Genomic DNA, 18,820 nt, shown 5'->3' with positions numbered 1-18,820 from the left:
GCGAGGGGTGGGGGGGAGAGCTGCCCGTCCCGGGGCGGCCCCGCCCGGGGGAGGTGCAGGCGGCGGGGCGGCGGACGGAGGAGCCGCGGGCGGCGGCGGGCGCAGGAGCCATCGCGGCCCATGGCTCCGCGGCTGCCGCTGGTGCTGGCCGCGCTGCTGGCGGCGGCGGGCGGCGGCGGCGGAGGGCGGCGGGCGGCGAACCCCGACGGGGCGGGCGCCAACCTGACGGTGGCCGTGGTGCTGCCGGAGCGCAACGTGAGCTACGCGTGGGCCTGGCCGCGCGTGGAGCCGGCGCTGAGCCTGGCGCTGGAGGCGCTGCAGCGGGGGGAACCGCCGCTGCTGCCGCGGCCCTTCTCGGTGCGCGTCGAGTTCATGAGCTCCGAGCTGGGGGGGGCCTGCTCCGAGTACGTGGCGCCGCTGAAGGCCGTGGACCTGAAGCTCTACCACGACCCCGACGTGCTCTTCGGGCCGGGCTGCGTCTACCCCGCCGCCTCGGTGGGGCGCTTCGCCTCGCACTGGCGGCTGCCGCTCATCACCGCCGGCGCCGTGGCCGTGGGCTTCAGCGAGAAGCAGGAGCACTACCGCACCACGGTGCGCACCGGGCCCTCCGCCCCCAAGCTGGGCGCCTTCGTCTCCCACCTGCACGCCCACTTCAACTGGAGCTCCCGCGCCGCGCTGCTCTACGTGGACCGCAAGACCGACGACCGGCCCTACTACTTCACCATCGAGGGCGTCTTTCAGGAGCTGCAGGACGGCAGCAACCTCACCGTCCGGCACCACATCTATTCCCCCGACGAGGGCGGCCCCGACACCGCCATCCACTTCATCAAGGCCAGCGGGCGCGGTGCGTGGCGGCGCGGCGAGTGCGTGCGGTGCCGGGAGGGGCGGCGGGGCCCGGACTGACGGGACGGGACGGGATGGGGTGGGCGGGGGTCTCGCGGAGGGAACGGGGGCCTCGCGCGGGGCGGGGAGCCGCGCCGAGAGTGTGGAATAGTGCTCGGTGGGGCGCGGTGCGGAGATGGAGAGGGAGGGGGGGCTGCTCCTGGGGCGTACGGCAGGACCCGTGCGTGGCACAAGAGGGTGGGCACGATTCTGGGGCCCCCGTGGCGCACAGTGAGCGTTTGAGCACCCAGCGGGACCCTTGTGAGTCACTGAAAAAGTGTGGGGACACCCGACTGGGCACGACGAGGGGATGGACACACAGTGGGACCTGTGTGGGACACAACGAGATGTGGGCAGGAGGGAACCTTTGTGGGGCACAGCAAATGGAAGGGCACACGGTGGGACCTCTGGGGCACAGTGTGGGGTTGGGGATGCAGTAGGACCCGTGTGAGGCAGAACATCGGGCATAGTGGAGGGGGGGTCACAGCAGACTGGGGGACATGGGACAGCGGGTTCAGTGGCAGAACAAGGCAGGTCCTAGGGGACTTGGAGTCACCTTGGTACCGTTGGGATATCCAGGGCAGGATTAGGAACCTCGGGACCCCCGAACCCTGCCTGAAGCCCCTCACAGGGCACAGGAGACACGGTGGCACCCATGTGGCACGCTGTGGCTTGGGCCACCAAGGGCAGGCTGGACCTGGAGGCGGAGGTGATGGTGCAGACGTGGCCACTGATGGGCAGCGCTGGCAGTGGCTCTGGTGCCAGCACAGTGAGATGGATGTGCCCCACGCAGGGAAGGAACAGCCTGGCGCTTGGGCCCCCTGCCTTGGTGCTGGTCCCCAGCTGTGATCATGGCGGAGGGATGGGGACAAGGCTGGGAACGCCCCGGGAGAGTGGTTCTATTGGGTGCAGTAAGAAATGGAGGGGCTCCGGAGGCAGCTGGAGAGCAAGGGCAGGCAGCTGCTCCTCCATTATTGATGAGCAGGGCGTATCGATCGGGGAGGCAGCTCTCCTTAATGGATCTGAAGATGCTGTGTCATTAGGAAGGACACGAGGCTAGGATGAGAGGAGCCAGATGGGCCAGCAGGGCTGAGCCTGAGGGAGCTGCGAGCCCCTAGCCCTGAGCTGATGGCTTTCTGGGGTGAGGGAGTGCGCAGGGAAAAAGCACAGCTCAGCGATCACTTCCAACGTTTCCGGCTTGGAGCTGTAAATCACCCTGATGCGATCGGTGCCCCTGGCTCAAGGCAGCATGGGCAGAGACGTGGGGCCCCTGGAGCTGCCCCGTGCTGTGTGGGGCCATGGAGCATGCTGTTACTATGCACCCTGCGTTGAGCATTGCTTTGGCATCACCCGGGGTGAGGCTGAGGAGAGCCACGTCCCTCTTTGTGCCCCCAGTGCTCCCCATTCCTCAGTGTTTGCTGCCCCAAATGTGGGTACGGGGGATGCGGCTGCATCCCCATTTGGCAGTAGTGGGGCTGGCAGGCACCTGCCCCATCAGCACTGTGCTGCCATGTCCTTTCTCTGGGCCTGAGGGCGACGTGCCGGGCCCCACGTCGCTGCTGCTGCTCGCAGCAGGGCTGATATAATTAGAGCTGCAGATGAGGGAATTACCGGGGCATCTGCCTTCAGAGCGCAGGTCCTGCGCCTGGGGACATGGGTGGGCGCTGGGGTTTGTCCCCTGCCGCTCGATGGTGCTTCCAGCCCCGTGTGTTTCCCCCATTTGGGTGGCACCTGTCACACAGCCCCGACCCCTCTGCACATCTCTTGCCCCAGGAGCCATGCTGGCTCCATTCCCCACCTCCCCCCGTGATGAGGGCTATGGCCATGTGGGCCCCTGCACGGCCGTGCCACCATCTGCTACCAGCTGTCACAGCCAGGGATGGTCTCACGTGGTGTCCCCAAGGACTGCGGGGTGGGGCAGGAGGTGGCACAGGGGTGGCATTGTGTTTTTTGGGAGGATGTCCCATTAAGAAGCCCCAGTGGTTTCTGCCCCATGGAGAAGCCCCCCTGAAGGGACAGTCCATGTCCCTCACGCTGCCTTGTGCCACGCTGTGTCCCAGCGCCTGTCCCTCCCCATGTGCAGTTCTCCAAGGGTTCTGCAGCCACGGATGAAGGCTTTCACCAAGTTCAGTGCCCACATATGCAGATGCCAGCCCCGATCCCCCCGTCGCCGTGCACCCAGTCCCAGCAGTGCCGGGATTAGGGCTGTGTGCGGGGCCAGCAGCTGAGCGTGACATTCCTCCGGCGCCCGCCGCCTCCTCCCCCGTTGCTCAATCGTGGGTTCCCAGCCAGGCTGGCTGGAGCGGGGGCCCTGGTTTTCCGGGGGGAGGGAGGGAGGAGGCGGTGGCAGGAGGGCCCCTGCTCGGGGGGGTTCCGGACGCTCTCTGCACAGCAGCCCACGGGGTGCCTGACTCCATAGCAGGGTACCTGCTGCCAGCGCCACACATCGCCCATCTCTGTGTCACTCTGGGGTTGACAGAGGCCCAATCATTGAGCTGTGGGGCGGTGGGGGTGGTGGGACGGGGCCCGGGCACCCCCTTGGCTCTCGGGTCGCAGCAGCAGATGCTCTGTTTCCAATTAATGCTGTGGCCGGCCGAAGGTGCTGGAATCCGGGAACCTGCGCATTCCTGCCGCACGACCGACCGCAAACCCAAACATGTTTTTGTCCCTTTCCTCAGCCTGGATTCCCCAGCGGGCTCTGGGGCATGGCCCTGACGCCTTTCCCAGCCTGATATTCCCCTTCCCCAAAGCCTTTGAGCCAAGGTGATGGCACTCCACAGCGTGCGGTGTGCAGGGCATCCATCCACCCCATGTGCTGAAGTTCCCCTTTCCCCCCATACCGGACGATGTGCCATGGGCACGTCCAGGCCGGCAGGGCTATGGGGTGACCCCATGACTCTGTGAGGTGGGAGCTGTGTGCTGACACCCCACATCCTGGCAGTGGTGTACCTGTGTGGGCCGCCGGAGATGCTGCGCCGCATCATGCAGCTGGCACAGCGCGAGAACCTGACCAACGGCGACTACGTCTTCTTCTACGTCGATGTTTTTGGGGAGAGCCTGCGGGGGGACTCTGCCCACGACGCCTTCAAGCCCTGGCAGCAGGGTTCGGGGCAGGATGCGGGGCTGCGTGAGGCTTTCCAGGTGAGCTGCACCCTCCTACATGGGGGTTTGGGTTGGGACTTCAGCGTGACATGGGTTGCTGTGTTTGCAGACTGTGCTGGTGATCACCTACTATGAGCCCCAGAACCCCGAGTACCAGCACTTCCAGACCCAGCTCATCCTGCGTGCCAAGCAGAAGTTTGGGGTGCAGCTCAACTACTCCCTGGTGAGCGGGTCCCACCGCATGCCGATGGGGGACTGTCCCTGTGGGGCTCTGCCTGATGTGGGGACTGTCCCTTTGGGGTTGCAGAGGGTGGGATGTGGTGGAGGGTGATGGCATATGTTCCTGGTTGGAGCAGTGCAACGTGGTGATATCTCTGCAGGGCCTGTGAGTGGGTATGGTACAGGGCTATGGGGTTGTGGTGTTGTGTGTGGCAACACTGTGGGCTTATGGGTGATATGCATGGCCCCACTGTGGGGTTACAGGGCTGCAAGGGCATGCATGCCACCAGTTCAGGGTTACAGAGCTGCTGAGGTGTGCATGTACCTGCTGCAGGGTAATGGAGCTGCAGGGGTGAGCATAGCCCCGCTGTGGGGTTGGGGCTGTAGAGGTGTGCATGGCTCTGGCATAGAGCTGTGGGCTCGCAGGGAATGCATGCAGTGCTCAGCTCCCTCCTGCAGATGAACCTGGTGGCGGGGTGCTTCTATGACGGGGTGCTGCTGTACGCCATGGTGCTGAACGAGACCCTGCGGGAGGGCGGCTCCAAGAAGAACGCCACGCAGCTCATCGAGAAGATGCGGGACCGCAAGTTCCAGGGTAGCAGCAGGGAGAGGGGCTGGGGGGGGGTTGAAGGGGAAGGGGGGAACAGGTGGGCTGCAGGGATTGGTCCTGTGCTCCACATTCCACCTGGGCCTCACTTGTGCCATAGGGGTGACGGGACTGGTGAGCATGGACAGCAACAACGACCGTGACACTGACTTCAACCTGTGGGCCATGGGTGACCCCGAGAGTGGGCAGTACGAGGTGGGGGCAGCACCGGGGTCCTGCTGGGGAATGGGGGACAGTGTGTGTGTGTGGGGTCTGGGCTCAGCTGTCTCTCCACAGGTGGTGGGACACTACTCGGGTGCAGAGAAGCAGATCCGCTGGCTGGGGCGGCCCATCCGCTGGGTGAAGGGGGCTCCCCCATTGGACAACCCACCCTGCGTCTTTGATGTGGATGACCCCTCCTGCGATAAAAGTGGGTGCATGGGGTGTCCCACTCTCTCCTTCCCTCGGGGTGCGCAGCCCCACAGCAGTGCTAACAGCCTCCCTAACCCATGGCAGCCCCCCTCTCCACATTGGCCATCGTTGCTTTGGGCACCGGGCTCACCTTCGTCATGTTTGGCATCTCCAGCTTCCTCATCTTCAGGTGGGTACGGATGGAGGGGCAGTAGGGTGGGGGGTGGTAGGGATGGGCAGGCTGACCCATTGTGCCCCCCAGGAAGCTGATGCTGGAGAAGGAGCTGGCCAGCATGCTGTGGAGGATCCGCTGGGATGAGCTGCACTTTGGGAGCGCAGAGCGGTACCATAAGGGAGCAGGCAGCCGGCTTACACTGTCCCTGGTGAGACCTCATCCCTCTACTCCTGTCCTGTCCCTGTCCTGTCCTCCTGCACATCCCCGTGTCTCTTACAGAGTCATATTGTACTCCCTGTGTTCATCCATCCCTTGCAAAGCTCTCCATCTCTTTCAGAGCCACATTTCATTCATGCCCTTCCATCCCCCCACAGCCCGGAGTCCCTGTGGAGCGCCATGCTCCATCCATCCCCTGTGAGGCCCTCCATCCCTTGTAGTGCTGCATCTCCACAGCCCCCCATGCACTGTAGACTATAGACTTTGCACTCCCTCATGCTGACCCTACAGACCAGACCTTGTCCTGTCCTTGCCCTGCTCTGTGGATGCCATCATGTGTCCTGATGTCTCTGTCCCTAACACTCCCTCCCTGCAGCGTGGCTCCAGCTATGGCTCGCTGATGACCACGCATGGCAAGTACCAGATCTTTGCCAACACCGGACACTTCAAGGTCAGTCTGCACCCCTATGGGGTGCCAGCATGTTTCCCCAAAGCTACCTGGTGAGCACTCACCCCTCCGTTGTCCCCAGGGCAACGTGGTGGCTATCAAGCATGTCAACAAGAAGCGCATTGAGTTGACGCGGCAGGTGCTCTTTGAGCTAAAACATGTAGGTGTGGGGTCTGGGATGGGGTCTGTGCTCTGTAGGGGTGCAGTATCTGCTCCTCGTGGTGGTGGGCCAACAGGTTGCTGCCTGTCTCCACCAAGCTCTGCTTGCACCCCCAGATGCGGGACATCCAGTTCAACCACCTGACACGCTTCATTGGGGCTTGCATCGATCCTCCCAACATCTGCATTGTCACTGAGTACTGCCCGAGGGGCAGCCTGCAGGTAGTGAAGGGACACGAGGGTGGAGGAGGTGGGGAGGGGAAGGGGAGAGAAACTGAAATGGGGGTGGGGGAGTGGAGATGGGGGTGGAGAAACGGGGACGTGAACGAGGATAGAGATGAGTGAGTGTGCCTCTCCAGGACATCCTGGAGAATGAGAGCATCAACTTGGACTGGATGTTTCGCTACTCGCTCATCAACGACATTGTCAAGGTACCTGAGCCGGGGGCACAGTTGGCCTGAAGGGGATGCTGAGGGGTGCTGGTGTCACCATGTCTCTCTGTCCGGTGCAGGGAATGGCCTTCCTGCACAACAGCATCATTGGGCACCATGGCAGCCTCAAGTCCTCCAACTGTGTGGTGGACAGCCGCTTTGTGCTGAAGATCACCGACTATGGGCTGGCCAGCTTCCGCACACCCTGTGACGGCGAGGACACACATGCCCTTTACGCCAGTGAGCACTCACTGTGGGGACAGGGACATGGGTGGCAGGGGGATGGGGGGCTTTACCTCACTGCTCCGTGGCTGTGCCCCTACAGAGAAGCTGTGGACAGCCCCAGAGCTGCTGCAGAAGGGCCATCTGCCTGCACAGGGCATGCAGAAAGCCGACGTCTACAGCTTTGGCATCATTGTGCAGGAGATTGCCCTGCGCAACGGCCCCTTCTACATCGAGGGCATGGACCTGAGCCCAAAAGGTTAGGGAGATTTGAAGGGGATGGGAAGGTATGGGATGGATTCTGGGGTCTGTGCTCACCATCAGCCCCTGCTTGCTGGGCAGAGATTGTGCAGAAGGTACGCAACAGCCAGAAGCCCTTCTTCCGGCCCTCCATCGACATCGGGGTGCACAGCGAGGAGCTGGCCGTGCTGATGGAGCGCTGCTGGGCACAGGAGCCTGCTGAGCGCCCCGACTTCAGCCAGATCAAGATCTTCATCCGTAGATTCAACAAGTGGGTGCTGAGGTGTGGGGGTGCAGAAGCCCCAGCTCCACCTGGGAGTGGAGGCAGCCACCAGGGGAGTGTCCCCATGTCCCCCTGACCCAGCTGCCCCTGTCCCTGCAGGGAGGGCAGCACCAGCATCCTGGACAACCTGCTGTCGCGCATGGAGCAGTATGCCAACAACCTGGAGAAGCTGGTGGAGGAACGAACCCAAGCCTACCTGGAGGAGAAGCGCAAAGCTGAGAACCTCCTCTACCAGATCCTGCCCCAGTGAGGGGGGCTGCGTGGGGCTGGGGGCTGCGTGGGGCTGGGGGCTGCACTGGGGTTGAGGGCACAGGAGTCCTTCCTTGCTCCCTGTGCTGGTGCTGGTGGGGGGAGCAGGGAGGAGGGGGGGATGTGATTTGAGGAGAGGATCCCAGCACCCACTGTCCCTGCTTCCCTTGGCAGTTCTGTGGCAGAGCAGCTGAAGCGTGGGGAGACGGTGCGAGCTGAGGCTTTCGACAGCGTCACCATTTACTTCAGTGACATCGTGGGCTTCACTGCACTCTCAGCTGAGAGCACCCCGATGCAGGTGGGAACAGGGCTAGGGGTGGGCAGGGGGCTCATCATCCCCTTTCAGTGCTATGCACAGGGCTGAAGACACCCTGCTGCCACCATCCCCACTGTGCTTCTTTCAGGTGGTGACGCTGCTGAATGACCTCTACACCTGCTTTGATGCCATCATTGACAACTTCGATGTGTACAAGGTAAGGGGTACGGGGCACCAAGGTGGGTACCAATGGGTGTCCACTCCTCCTGACCCCACTGCCACAGGTGGAGACCATTGGGGATGCCTACATGGTGGTGTCAGGGCTGCCGGTGCGCAACGGCAAGCTGCACGCCCATGAGATCGTCCGCATGGCCCTGGCCCTGCTGGAGGCTGTCAAAACCTTCAAAATCCGGCACCGGCCCAATGACCAACTGCGTCTGCGCATCGGCATCCACACCGGTGAGCCCCAGGCTGTTGGGGGGCTGCTGCACCATAGGGCTGGGGATGGTGGGGGTGGGATGCTCTCTGCCCTTCTGACATCCCTGAGCGTCTCGGTGCCCCCAGGTCCCGTGTGCGCAGGAGTGGTGGGGCTGAAGATGCCGCGGTACTGCTTGTTTGGGGATACAGTGAACACGGCGTCCCGCATGGAGTCCAATGGACAGGGTGAGTCGTGGGGCTGGCGGTACCCACCCCTGCCCTGAGCACCACAGGTGCATCCCATTCCCAGCCCCACGCATGTCCCTTTGCTCCCCAGCCCTGAAGATCCACGTTTCCTCCACCACCAAAGAAGTCCTGGATGAGTTCGGCTGCTTTGAGCTGGAGCTGCGTGGAGATGTGGAGATGAAGGTGAGGATGCAGTGCTGGGGAAAGCACCGTGGGGACAGCAGTCCTGGGGGGTCTGACCATTTCCCCCCACCCAGGGCAAGGGGAAGATGCGGACATACTGGCTGCTGGGTGAGCGGAAAGACCCCAAAGCCGTCTGAGCCCAGCAGAGCCCCCCTTCTTGGGGTGCACCAGGACCCCCCGCAGCAGTACTGGGGCAGGGGGGCTCAGTGGGCGCTGCACCGCCCGTCCCCTCCATCAGCACCAGCAAAGCTCCCTCCAAGCCTCCTGCTGCCCCCTGGTTGGGAGAACCCTCCTGACCTCCCCCAGCCTCTTGGGTCCTGACCCCCCATCCCCGACCTCTGTGGCTCGGCGGGTCTGAGCCATCCCTGGGGCCTGGCTGCCCCACACGGCACTTTGCCTTCTCTTTTCAGTACTCTGCTCCCCTTGCACCTGTCTCACCCCTTTCCCAAAGAGAGGAAAGGAGTAGGACAGGATTAGACTTCGCTGCTCCCCTCCACATACCCCCCATGTATATAGCCCCACCCCTCACCCCAGCCCTGTAAATATCCCCTCCCCAGGTGTAAATATAAGCGTGCGCGCAGACTATTTTGTTGAAATACAAATTGCCCTCAGTCCTGCTGTTTGCAGCTCCTGTGCTTTGCTTTACCCCAGAGAGGTGTGGGCTTTGAAGGGGGGGAGGGGCAGAATTGCACCCTTGGGGCAGCTGGGGATGGGGATGCCTGTCACCCACCTGGGGTTGGGGATGGGGAAGGTGATGTGTCACCAGTCTGGACATGGGGATGGGGATGTGTGTCACTAGCCTGGGAACGGGGACACATCATCCTCCTGGGGCTGAGGACAGAGATGGGGACCAAGGGGATAAGGATGGGGATGTGTGTCATCCATATGGAGTTGGGGATGGGTTTACATGTCACCCTCCTGGGAACAGGGATGGGGACCCATGTCATCCACCTGGGGGTGGGGATGCAAATCACCCACCTGGGAATAGGGATGGGGATATGTGACTTCCGCTGTGGACACAGTGGAGGGACATGTCCCAGGGGACGTGCCACATCTTGTGGTGTGCTGTTCCATAAAGAGCACCTTTGCATTGGGATTTGGGGTACCCACAGCCTACTTTGGGGACATCCCAGGGAACATCAGGGTGCCAGCAGCAGGACTGGCCCCCGCTCTTTATTTCATGCTGGGCTTCAGCCTGCGGTTCGCTGGCTCATAGGGCAGGGGCTGCTCCAGGTACTCGGTGATGGGGGTGGAGAAGGCGGCGTTCCTGCGGAAGGGACTGTCTCCGGTGCGGATGCAGGTGACGCCCTGGAGGGCAGAGATACAGAGACCCCTGTGAGCAGTGGGGACAGCAAGATGGTGGGGCAGGGTGCGGGTGCTCACGGGCAGGTTGTGGACGTGCTCCAGCCAGAAGCTGTAGGGCTGCTCCATGTGGTAGTTGTGGGGCTGCAGGAGAAAAGGGGAAATCCCCTGTGAGTTGGGGGATAGTGTGGAGACCCCACTGTGGGGTGCAGGGTGGCAGGCAGTACCTGGAAGGCAGGTGGTGTGGGCTGGAAGCCCCCTGTCTGGTGATCCTGGTGCATGGTGGAGTGGGCCTCCATGGTGCTGGGTGGTGGGTGGATCTCCTCCATCAGCTCCGGCCTGCAGGGCAGTGGGAGGGTGTGGGGTGCCAAGGACCCACCTCCCTGTGCCCAATGTCGGAGTCCCTAAGGACTGGACCACTCTTGGGGTCCCACAGGCTCACCGGTACTTCTGGTACAGCATGGCCTCCCGCTGCCCTGTGGGGAGCCAGCATCCTTAACATCACGACTCCCTCTCTCCCTCCTCTCCCAAAAGCCCCTCTCCCCCTTTTTTTGAGGCTGTACCTTGTGTCGTTGGTGGGACTCTGTAGGGTAGGCAGAAATCATCCTTGGTGGTGCTGCAGGGCAATGAGACTGATGGGTGCAGGGGGGTCAGCAGCTTGTGGTGGCCGTGCCGGTGGGCAGAGCCCTCGCTGCCCAGCTCTGATGGTACCACGTTGTCCAGGTGGTTGTTAGCCCTCTGGGGACACAGTGTGGGGCACACCGTGGGGTCACTGTCCCAGGGTGCTCACAGCTTTCCATGAAGGAAACCTCAGCCCTGTGGATGTAGGGGTCCAGGGCAGACAGTGAGAATTTCGGGTATCCTCCATCTAATTTTGGCCTAACTTGATGCTTCTGGAGCACGCACCATTGCTCCAGTACAGCAAACGTTCCCCTGAACCTCCCTGCCTGTGCTCAGCTGAGCCTCGGGGTGGGTGCTGTCAGGCTCCTTCCCCATCCCACAAAACTCAAGGGCGTCCCAGCAGTTCGGGTGGCTGTTTAGGGAGCAGGGGCTCACGGTGCCCCCCGGGTTGGGTTTGGGGCAGGGGTTTACCTCCTCCTGCCAGTTGTGGATCAGGCAGGTGCCCTGTGGCACATTGCATCTCAGCTGCTCTGCCGGCACCTCGGGGACATCCTTGGCTGTGGGCACCAGCACCTTGGGGGACTCCTCAGTCAGAGTCGGTGGCACCTGACAGTCGTGGTGCTCCTCTTCTGCGTCCACCACCTCGGCCGGGTCCTCGGTCGGGGTCGTCATCACCTCCTGGGGCTGCTCGGCCACAAACACCACCGCGTCTCTGCGGCACGGAGACACCAGGGGCAGCAGCACTTCCCCCTGCAGCCTGATGCTGCTCGGGGCTCCATCCTCAGGGTGCACGGGCACGACGTGGCCGGTCAGAGCAACCCTGCGTGGGGACAGAGAACGGCTGGGCTGCATCCCACGGTGCGTCCCCCTCCGTGCCCTCTGTTTTGGACCCCCCAAAAGACACGGGGGATCCCCGAAGCTCGTGACCCCAATGAGCTCCCCACGACCCCCCTGCTGTCCCGGACCCACCCCTGGGGGGTCTCGGGCCCCCGCCGCGCTCCGCGCTGCATGGCTGAGTCCCGCATCTCCATGGGGACGGTGAACGCGCGCCGAGCCCGCACATCCCGCGCGCTGATTGGTGGCGCCGCGTGAGGGCGCGCTTCCCATTGGCGGGGGTGAGAGCGGGGCGGGGCAGGAGAACGGGGCAAAACGGAGCGAGAGGGGCAAGGGGGCGTGGCCAGGGGCAAGGGGGCGTGGCTAGAGGCAAAAGGGGGTGTGGCCAGGCCGGCGCGGGCGCGGGCTCCGGCCATGTGCGCGCTGCGGGGTTGGGCGGGCCGTTCGTGCCCGGCGCCCAGCTGCGAGCTCGGCCCCACGGTGACAGCCCGGGGCAGGCAGGGCAGGGCCGAGCCGCCCTCAGCGCCTGCAGGACGCCGGCCCCGCTCCCCCCCCCGCCGGGCAGAAGAAGGGCCCTTTGACGGCGGCGCCGGCCCCGGGCTGTTATTGCAGCGCTCTGCGGTGTGCGCCGGCGGTGCCACCGCGCTCCGGCTCTGGGGCCTCTGTTTATCCTGGCCGACCTCACGTCCCACCCCCTGCCCCAGCGCGGCGGCCCCTCCCCAGGCGCTCGGTCTCGCGCCAGGCGGGGGGCAGCGGGGCTGCTGCAGCCGTCCGTGCCGGAGCCCTGCGGAGGGGCCCGGGGCTGGAGCACATCTGGGCACGGCGTGCTGGTGACACATCCCCCCCGCTTCTCCACCCCCCCCCCTCCCCCCGCGATCTCTTTGGAGAACTTGCGTCACTTGCGATAGTCCTTGGCTGAGGAATGAGAACAGCTCTGGACCTTCGCCCGCCCCATTCCCCACGGCGTGGCACGGAGACGGGGGCCTCGGCGCCTATGCATTTTTTGGGACCCCCACCCCAGCCCAAGGAGTGCTTTTGGCGTTCGCCAACCTCCTGCTGCTGCGCTGCTGCTGCCGCCCACCAGCCATACAGAAAGGACCTAGCGCCTCAGCCCCCGGCAACGGGGACCTCGGGGAGCTGCGAGCAGCACGCGGAGAACAGGGACCCGGCCGGTGCCCCCCAACCGGGCCCCAGCAGAAGCACCCTGCTGAACAGACCCCACATTATCCCCGGCGGCTGCGGTCCCCGGGCGGCTGGCGGGGGCCCAGACTGCGGTGCCAGGTGGGCTGCACGCTGCGCCAGCGCCCGCCCCGCGCTAAATTTAGCGGCGGACGGAGCGGGAGGCGCGGGGCAGGGAACCCACGGACGCCTGCGCGTTGCGGCCCTGCACGTGTCCGCGTGGGCTGGAGCCGCGCCCGGAGCTACTCCGATAGAGGCGCGCTAAGCGTGTTTTGCACGTGCTGGGGTGTTGGGGTGGGGGTGCTGGGGTAAGCGGTGCAACGTGTTGTGCACCGTGGCAGATGCACGTTTGCTGCTGATGCATGAAGTGTGGTGAGCGTTGTTGTGCGCGGCCTGCGCTGTGCGATGCAACATTTTGCACAGTTTTGGATGCACGGTGTGTCTCGGCTGTGCAATGTACATTTGTGAGAGGCCTGGAGTGTACAGTGCAGCATGGGTCAGAACTTACAGCCGATTCCCATCCCTGAGGGAGTCACCACAAAGCAGCCAGAAAATCCACTGCGTGTCCCCAAGAAGCTTTATTGTGGGGTGACCTGCGGGGGCCGGGGGGCCTCAGCCGGGGGGCCAGTTCATCTGCCTCCCACCCAGCACGTGAAGGTGCAGGTGGTACACCGACTGGGCACCGTGCTTCCCATCGTTGATGACTGCCGGGAGAGGAGCAAGGATCAGGGTAGGGAGTGTCACCCGTGGGGTGACAAGCAGGGGGAACACTCGACTCACCCAGCCGGTATCCGTCAGACAGCCCCTCTGCCTGAGCTGTGCGCGCTGCCACCACCATCAGGTGTCCCAGGAGCTGTGGGAGCAGAGCCTGGCGCTCAGCCCCGCACCCCTCACCCAACTGCTGCCCCTGCCAGCCAACCCGCTCACCTGCGCGTCCTGCGGACCCACGCGGCTTAGCCGAGGGATGGGGCGCTTGGGGATCACTAGGAAGTGGACGGGCGCCTGAGGAGCTACGTCGCGGAATACCAGGCACTGAGGGAGGAAAGGCAGGCTGAGCCACGCGCTCTCGCGTGGGTACAACCCACGGTGTGACGTGCGCTCCGACCCCTACCTCATCATCCTCGTACAGGATGGTGGCCGGCACGGTGCGGGCGATGATCCGGCTGAAGATGGTGGGCTCCGTGCCCACCTCGGTGGCCGCCCGCTGCGCTTTGCCCACCTCCCCGTCCTGCCCGCCGGCCACGCAGCGGCAGCGCTGGAGATACGCGGGGATGTCACGGCGCGCGTGGGGAGGGGACCGCGCACAGGGGTCACTCGTGGGGAGTTACGGGTGCGAATTGGGGAACGGACGTGAGGTGGCAGAAGTAGATGGTGGGGCCACACGCGTGGGTTACGAACCGCAGTGCGACCACAAGCACAGCGGGCAGTGCTCCCTCTCTCGTGGACTTTGCACGGCTGAGAACGCCGGCACAGCCACGAGACCCCCCCCTCCCTCCCTTCCTCCCCGCGCCCCCGCGGTGCCCACGGCTCCTCCCCGGCTGTTCCCGCGCCCCCTCCCAACGCGCGCCCACCTGCACAGCGCGCGCCCGCGACACCCAGGCACGCGCCAACCCGCGCGCCAGCACCGCCGCCATGGCCAGCACCGGCCCCGCCCCCGCCCCGCGCTCCCATTGGCTCCCACCTCGTCACTCACTCCCGCGCCTTAAAGGGCCCGCACACTCCTCCACGTCCCCACGCGTGACACGGACGGCACCGTGCCGCACGCTGCCAGCACCCAGCCCGAAGCGCTCACAGCGCTGCTCGCTCACCCACACACCCAGCGCACACCCGCCCGCGGCGACACCTCCACGCGTTCCGCGTGGGTCCCCTCAAGGATGCCGACAACGAGAGCGGTGCCGCTCCGCCTTTATTGCTGCTTAGAAGCCCATACGGGGCCGCTTGCGGCGCGGCTGCGAGGCGGAGGAGAGCTGGCTCTGTGAGCTTTGCGAGGAGGGGATGCAGCGCTGCACCGTGATGCTGCTGGGGGCCTCGGGGGGATCCTGCGGGCCCTCGGTCCACATGGACAGGTAGTCCCGCAGCGTGCGCCGGCGCTCCTTGGGGATGCCGCGGGACTGCAGCTCCTGAGAGGACAGCAGGGTGTCGTTGGGGGACTGCGGGGGGGTGCGGGGTTGAGAGCACACCACCACCTCCCGTGGGGTGGCCGGGGGGGTGCGGGGAGTGCCGCCCTCGCTGAGCTCAGACAGCTCAGACTGGTAGGTGATGGAGGAGGTGAAGCTGGCCGAGAGGCTGCGGTGAGCCCGGTTGCGCTTCTGCTGTCGCCGCCGCTCCCGCAGCGCTCGCTGCCTCTGCAGGGTGCTGCCGGATGGCCCCATGGCTCCCCACTCGCCTTTCCACGCTGCTGTTAGCCTGGAACTCAAGGCGCTGGGTTCCAAGGAGGGTGGTGGGCTGGGGGGCTCTGGGGCTGGCTCCCAACGCTGGACGCGGCCCTGCTCACGCATGGCCTGGTGCAGCTGTAGCCGGTACTGCTGTAGGGCACTCGGTGCCACCTCCGACAGCTCCTTGCGGGTGAAGAGGCGCCGCTGGCTGAGGGTAGGGCGTCCTGATCCGCAGGAGGATGCTGGGGAGCTCACCCATGCCTGCAGCAGTGCCCGCAGCCAGCGGCGGTACCGCAGAGTAGCAGCTGCGCTGGGCACATCTGGGGCAGGCCTGGGGCTGGCGTGAGGCTCAGGTTCCTCAGGGGCTGCTGGCGTGGCCACAACCTCCTCTTCTTCCTCTTCATCATTGATTATCACCTCCAGATTGGATAAGTAGAAGGTCTGCTCTTCTTCCTCCTCCTGTTCCTCTCCCTCGCTGCCAAGCAGAATGGGAGAGCCAGGGGGTGCTTCTGCTTCATCTCCCTTGTCGGGAGTGGGAGCTGGTTCAGACTCATCCCTCTGGTCTGGAACAGGTGTGGGTGCTGCTTCGTGCCTCAGTGTCTGATAGAAGACATCACCGGCCTCGGAGAGCTGGAACACTAGAAGGGAGTCTTGCTGGCCTTGCTCATGCTTCACAGCAGCCAGCCCTATGGGGATAAATGGGGCACTGTCACCACACACCCTACTCCACATCCCCATGAATGCAGCACTCACTGCTCTTTCCCAGTTTGTCCCTACATCCTCTCCCAAGCCACCAAATATCTTATCTTGCACATGGTGTTGAGTAGCATTTGCCTTTTGATGCACGCCTGATGCAGCACCGACTGCTGGCTGCTACCCCTGCAGGACCTGCACAGCCCAGGACCACTCACCAGCTGCGGGGATGCTGAGGCGCTGCTGGAGCAGGTGGTGCTGGTGTGGGAGCTGTGTGGGGAGGTGAGGTAGGCAGCTGGCAATGCTGTGTAGCCGCTGTGGTGGCCCTGTGAGCTGGCAGGCCATCTGGCTGCCCCCTGCAATAAGACATGTCAAAAATGAGCTGGTGAGGCAGCAAGACGTGGACATGAGGGGAATCTCTGTGTTCCCCTGCCTGGTTTCTCACCTGTGTACTGCAGCAACAGCAGCTCCTGGGTATGAGAGGTGCCCAGCAGCACTTTATGACTCCTTCCAGACTCTCCCGGCACAATGTCGGCCAACAGAGGGGGGGCTTTCATCATGTGTGCCCATTTCAGCACAGGCACCAGCGGCAAGCGCTCGTCCAGCAAGTACATGGCAAACTAGGAGGGGGCAAGACTCAGCAGGGCTCCCCCCACCTGCATCCAAACCAGCTGCACGAGGTGGGTGGGGAGGTTTGGGGGCTCTGAGCCTTGGAGGACTCACCTGTGTGGCAACGAGGTGCTGGCAGGGGTGAGCCCTACCCAGGTACATGGGCAGTACCACGCGTTCACCCTGCTGGCACTTGGCTTCCTCACCCACCTTGAAGAAGTTGAAGTGGCAGCTGGTGGGGGCCTGCGGTGGCATAACAGGGTGCTGTCAGCACCATGGGGCACAGTAGGACACCCCACAGCCCACCCTGAACCCTGTTCTCATGCTCACCCGAGCATCCAGGCACAGGATGCCAGTGCGGTCAGCACAGCTCAGCACCCGCGGGTGAGCAGTGAAGTCACTCCAGCGCCAGGGTGAGTGGTCCCGGAAAAACATGGTTTGGGGGTCGTGGCGGAGCCGCTGCAGCCTGTAGGGAAAGGACAGAGCTCTTCTTTGCTGCGGAGCACCCCTGCCTCCTGCAACACCGAACGCTGGGGATGCAGCGCCCCAACTCACCCTGTCTCCACGTTCCATAGATAGACGGCTCCGCTCTGGGTACAGACTGACAGCTCCCCAGACAGGTGTGGGCTGTGGGACAGAGATGTGGCATTACATTGGAAGGCCTGTAGCTGAGGACCTCCCCAGAGCTCTGTATTCCCACCACACACCTGACGGTGAGGCAGGAAGCTGGCACATCAGTGTGGATGACCTGCAGTGAGCTGGGGGCAGCCCCTGTCTTGCCTGGCATCCTCCAAACACCACAGTAGTAGTCAGAGCGAACGCCAACGAAGTCTAGTAGGAGACAGGAGAGAGGGCAGATGAGAGGGCAGGGATGCCACTATGTCTGTATGCAGTGTGCATGTCCCAGGGCTCACTCACCCTGCCCATCCACCCGGGCAGCAGCTACTTGCCGGATGCGGCCGTTGAGCTCAAACTGCACCGGCAGCCCCCGGGCCCGGGGCTGCTCCTCCAGCACCACATCCTGGAAATCTGGAGTGCAGGCTAAGGGCACCGCCACACAGTGCCCCCCTGTCCCAGAGTCCCCCACATATCATAGGGAAGGATACAGAGGTGGTTCATGGCCAACCCGCCAGGGTACACCAGGCATCCCACGTGACTGCTTGCATCCCGAGGGGGCAGCCAGGCTAGTGCTCCCCCTGTGGAACTGTCATCGAAGAGCAGGCTGGTCCACTGTAGCAGCAGCTCTTCGTGCACGCAGTCGGCCAGCAGTCCCAGTGGCACCTCAAAGAGCCAGTCCCGGCACAGGTGAGAGAACAAGCGCAGGTGGGAGGTAAATGGATGCTGAGGGCAGCCACTGTGAGGGACAATCAATGTCAGGTAGGTGCCGGAGCCCACCCAGGCCCCCCAGCCCAGCCGCACTCACCGCCTGGCTTCCATATGGTTGATCTTCTCCACCAGGGATGTCATGCGGATGGTTGTGTCCCGGGCGCTGCCTTTCTGCAGGGAGGAGAGCAGAAGTGCCACTATGAACAGAAAGGAGGAGGTACACCAGCGTCCCCCTCCTGCATCACCAAGGACACTGACCCTGAGCCTGGAGTCTCCCAGGTGGAAGTTCTTGTGCAGCAGCCGCCCCAGGGAGCTGAAGGCGTCCTCAGGGTGATCCACAAAGAAGTGTCCGAGCTGCGTGGGGACAGCAGTGTGGGGCTGTGCGGGGACGTCACAGGGGAGCTCAGCCCCGGCTCCTCACAGCACCTGAGCCTGTACCTGCTTGGCAAAGTCCAGCGCAGCCCCAGACCTCCCAGTCCGCAGCTTTCTGTGCAGGACCCCGCGGTAGAGAATGTCCTGCGGGGTGACGCCGGGGACCCAGCAACCTGTGAGGGGGCAGGGGAGCAGCGGGGGGGGGGGGGGGCGGCTGCCAAGGCTGTCCCGGCACCGGGCGGCAGCCCCATTCCCGGCCCCCCCCGCGCCCCCTCGATCCTCACCCACGTTGGGCGGCAGCAGCGGCACCGCCGCGGCCTCGGCCGGCGTCCAGCTCTCACCCTCGTGGCCGCGGAGGGGCACAAACGGCGGCAGCACCTGCAGGGGGAGCGGCGGGAGGTCAGCGCCCCACCCGCACTCACTCACTGCGCCCCCCCGCCTCCCCCGGCGCTCGCTGCTCCTTCCTCCCGTGCCCCTCCATCCCCTCCCGTACCCCCGCTGTCCCCCACCTGCCGCCGTCCGCTCCCGGCCTGCAGCACCTCGCCCCGCTCCCCCCATCCAGCGGCCGGAGCCGGACCCGCCTCGTCGTTGGGGGGACCGGAGCCGAAGTAAGAAGGGAACAGCGCTCCCGGGAACTCCATCGCAGGGGGCAGGTGGCTGTGATGCCCGGTACGTCCGCTCGGCGGTGCCGGGGATACCCGGGTCCGGATCCGGACCGGAAGCGGTGCGCACGCGGTCCCGACGCCGCCGGAAGTTGGAGTGAGCGCTCTGAGGCGCTGACCAA

The 18,820-nt window shown here is 64.5% G+C and overlaps 4 protein-coding genes across 4 annotated transcripts; 1 reads left to right on the top strand and 3 right to left on the bottom strand.

Annotated features, from left to right (window-relative positions):
- Positions 1 to 82: 82 nt before the first annotated feature.
- Positions 83 to 9,350, top strand: NPR2 (natriuretic peptide receptor 2). The gene is made up of 22 exons (XM_072359216.1): positions 83 to 844; positions 3,824 to 4,023; positions 4,094 to 4,207; positions 4,663 to 4,798; positions 4,911 to 5,005; positions 5,087 to 5,219; positions 5,306 to 5,390; positions 5,463 to 5,583; positions 5,968 to 6,042; positions 6,122 to 6,199; positions 6,316 to 6,420; positions 6,558 to 6,629; positions 6,710 to 6,869; positions 6,955 to 7,110; positions 7,194 to 7,362; positions 7,474 to 7,620; positions 7,798 to 7,921; positions 8,028 to 8,096; positions 8,164 to 8,338; positions 8,444 to 8,542; positions 8,634 to 8,725; positions 8,800 to 9,350. Exons 1-22 carry the CDS (start codon positions 121 to 123, stop codon positions 8,860 to 8,862), a joined length of 3,192 nt encoding a protein of 1,063 aa, XP_072215317.1. The 5' UTR covers positions 83 to 120; the 3' UTR covers positions 8,863 to 9,350.
- On the bottom strand, positions 9,318 to 10,499 carry SPAG8 (sperm associated antigen 8). The gene is made up of 4 exons (XM_072359217.1): positions 10,470 to 10,499; positions 10,255 to 10,366; positions 10,109 to 10,171; positions 9,318 to 10,033 (listed from the first exon to the last, which is right to left on the bottom strand). The coding sequence occupies exons 1-4, from the start codon at positions 10,487 to 10,489 to the stop codon at positions 9,899 to 9,901; spliced, it is 330 nt and encodes a 109-aa protein (XP_072215318.1). The 5' UTR covers positions 10,490 to 10,499; the 3' UTR covers positions 9,318 to 9,898.
- Positions 10,500 to 13,216: 2,717 nt separating this feature from the next.
- On the bottom strand, positions 13,217 to 14,318 carry HINT2 (histidine triad nucleotide binding protein 2). The gene is made up of 5 exons (XM_072359914.1): positions 14,233 to 14,318; positions 13,773 to 13,916; positions 13,589 to 13,693; positions 13,442 to 13,514; positions 13,217 to 13,365 (listed from the first exon to the last, which is right to left on the bottom strand). The coding sequence occupies exons 1-5, from the start codon at positions 14,293 to 14,295 to the stop codon at positions 13,274 to 13,276; spliced, it is 477 nt and encodes a 158-aa protein (XP_072216015.1). The 5' UTR covers positions 14,296 to 14,318; the 3' UTR covers positions 13,217 to 13,273.
- A 242-nt stretch (positions 14,319 to 14,560) lies between these two features.
- TAF1C (TATA-box binding protein associated factor, RNA polymerase I subunit C) lies at positions 14,561 to 18,763 on the bottom strand. Its single transcript, XM_072359759.1, has 14 exons — positions 18,546 to 18,763; positions 18,321 to 18,414; positions 18,103 to 18,209; positions 17,923 to 18,018; positions 17,762 to 17,835; positions 17,445 to 17,692; positions 17,257 to 17,367; positions 17,046 to 17,169; positions 16,894 to 16,965; positions 16,669 to 16,804; positions 16,453 to 16,581; positions 16,175 to 16,349; positions 15,948 to 16,085; positions 14,561 to 15,722 (listed from the first exon to the last, which is right to left on the bottom strand). Exons 1-14 carry the CDS (start codon positions 18,675 to 18,677, stop codon positions 14,578 to 14,580), a joined length of 2,781 nt encoding a protein of 926 aa, XP_072215860.1. The 5' UTR covers positions 18,678 to 18,763; the 3' UTR covers positions 14,561 to 14,577.
- Positions 18,764 to 18,820: the final 57 nt, after the last annotated feature.

The sequence above is a fragment of the Excalfactoria chinensis genome, chromosome Z, assembly GCF_039878825.1.
Source record: "Excalfactoria chinensis isolate bCotChi1 chromosome Z, bCotChi1.hap2, whole genome shotgun sequence".
In the NCBI taxonomy this organism is placed as follows: domain Eukaryota; kingdom Metazoa; phylum Chordata; class Aves; order Galliformes; family Phasianidae; genus Excalfactoria; species Excalfactoria chinensis.
Note: the sequence above shows the minus strand (reverse complement) of the source record. Positions and strands in the feature narration are given on the sequence as shown.

What these genes read in the sequence shown, in the direction of transcription:
- NPR2 (XM_072359216.1), top strand. Translation starts at nt 121, where the DNA reads ATGGCTCCGCGGCTGCCGCTGGTGCTGGCCGCGCTGCTGGCGGCGGCG. An exon ending in CTGAGAGCACCCCGATGCAG is followed by an intron (nt 7,922 to 8,027) that starts GTGGGAACAGGG and finishes TGCTTCTTTCAG; the next exon opens with GTGGTGACGCTGCTGAATGA. An exon ending in ACAACTTCGATGTGTACAAG is followed by an intron (nt 8,097 to 8,163) that starts GTAAGGGGTACG and finishes CCACTGCCACAG; the next exon opens with GTGGAGACCATTGGGGATGC.
- SPAG8 (XM_072359217.1), bottom strand. Translation starts at nt 10,489, where the DNA reads ATGCTGTACCAGAAGTACCG. An exon ending in ATGCTGTACCAGAAGTACCG is followed by an intron (nt 10,367 to 10,469) that starts GTGAGCCTGTGG and finishes ACTGCCCTGCAG; the next exon opens with GCCGGAGCTGATGGAGGAGA. An exon ending in CCACACCACCTGCCTTCCAG is followed by an intron (nt 10,172 to 10,254) that starts GTACTGCCTGCC and finishes TTTCTCCTGCAG; the next exon opens with CCCCACAACTACCACATGGA.
- HINT2 (XM_072359914.1), bottom strand. Translation starts at nt 14,295, where the DNA reads ATGGCGGCGGTGCTGGCGCGCGGGTTGGCGCGTGCCTGGGTGTCGCGG. An exon ending in TCCTGTACGAGGATGATGAG is followed by an intron (nt 13,694 to 13,772) that starts GTAGGGGTCGGA and finishes TTCCTCCCTCAG; the next exon opens with TGCCTGGTATTCCGCGACGT. An exon ending in TGGGTCCGCAGGACGCGCAG is followed by an intron (nt 13,515 to 13,588) that starts GTGAGCGGGTTG and finishes CTGCTCCCACAG; the next exon opens with CTCCTGGGACACCTGATGGT.
- TAF1C (XM_072359759.1), bottom strand. Translation starts at nt 18,677, where the DNA reads ATGGAGTTCCCGGGAGCGCTGTTCCCTTCTTACTTCGGCTCCGGTCCC. An exon ending in AACCATATGGAAGCCAGGCG is followed by an intron (nt 17,693 to 17,761) that starts GTGAGTGCGGCT and finishes TGTCCCTCACAG; the next exon opens with TGGCTGCCCTCAGCATCCAT. An exon ending in TGCCCGGGTGGATGGGCAGG is followed by an intron (nt 17,170 to 17,256) that starts GTGAGTGAGCCC and finishes GTCTCCTACTAG; the next exon opens with ACTTCGTTGGCGTTCGCTCT.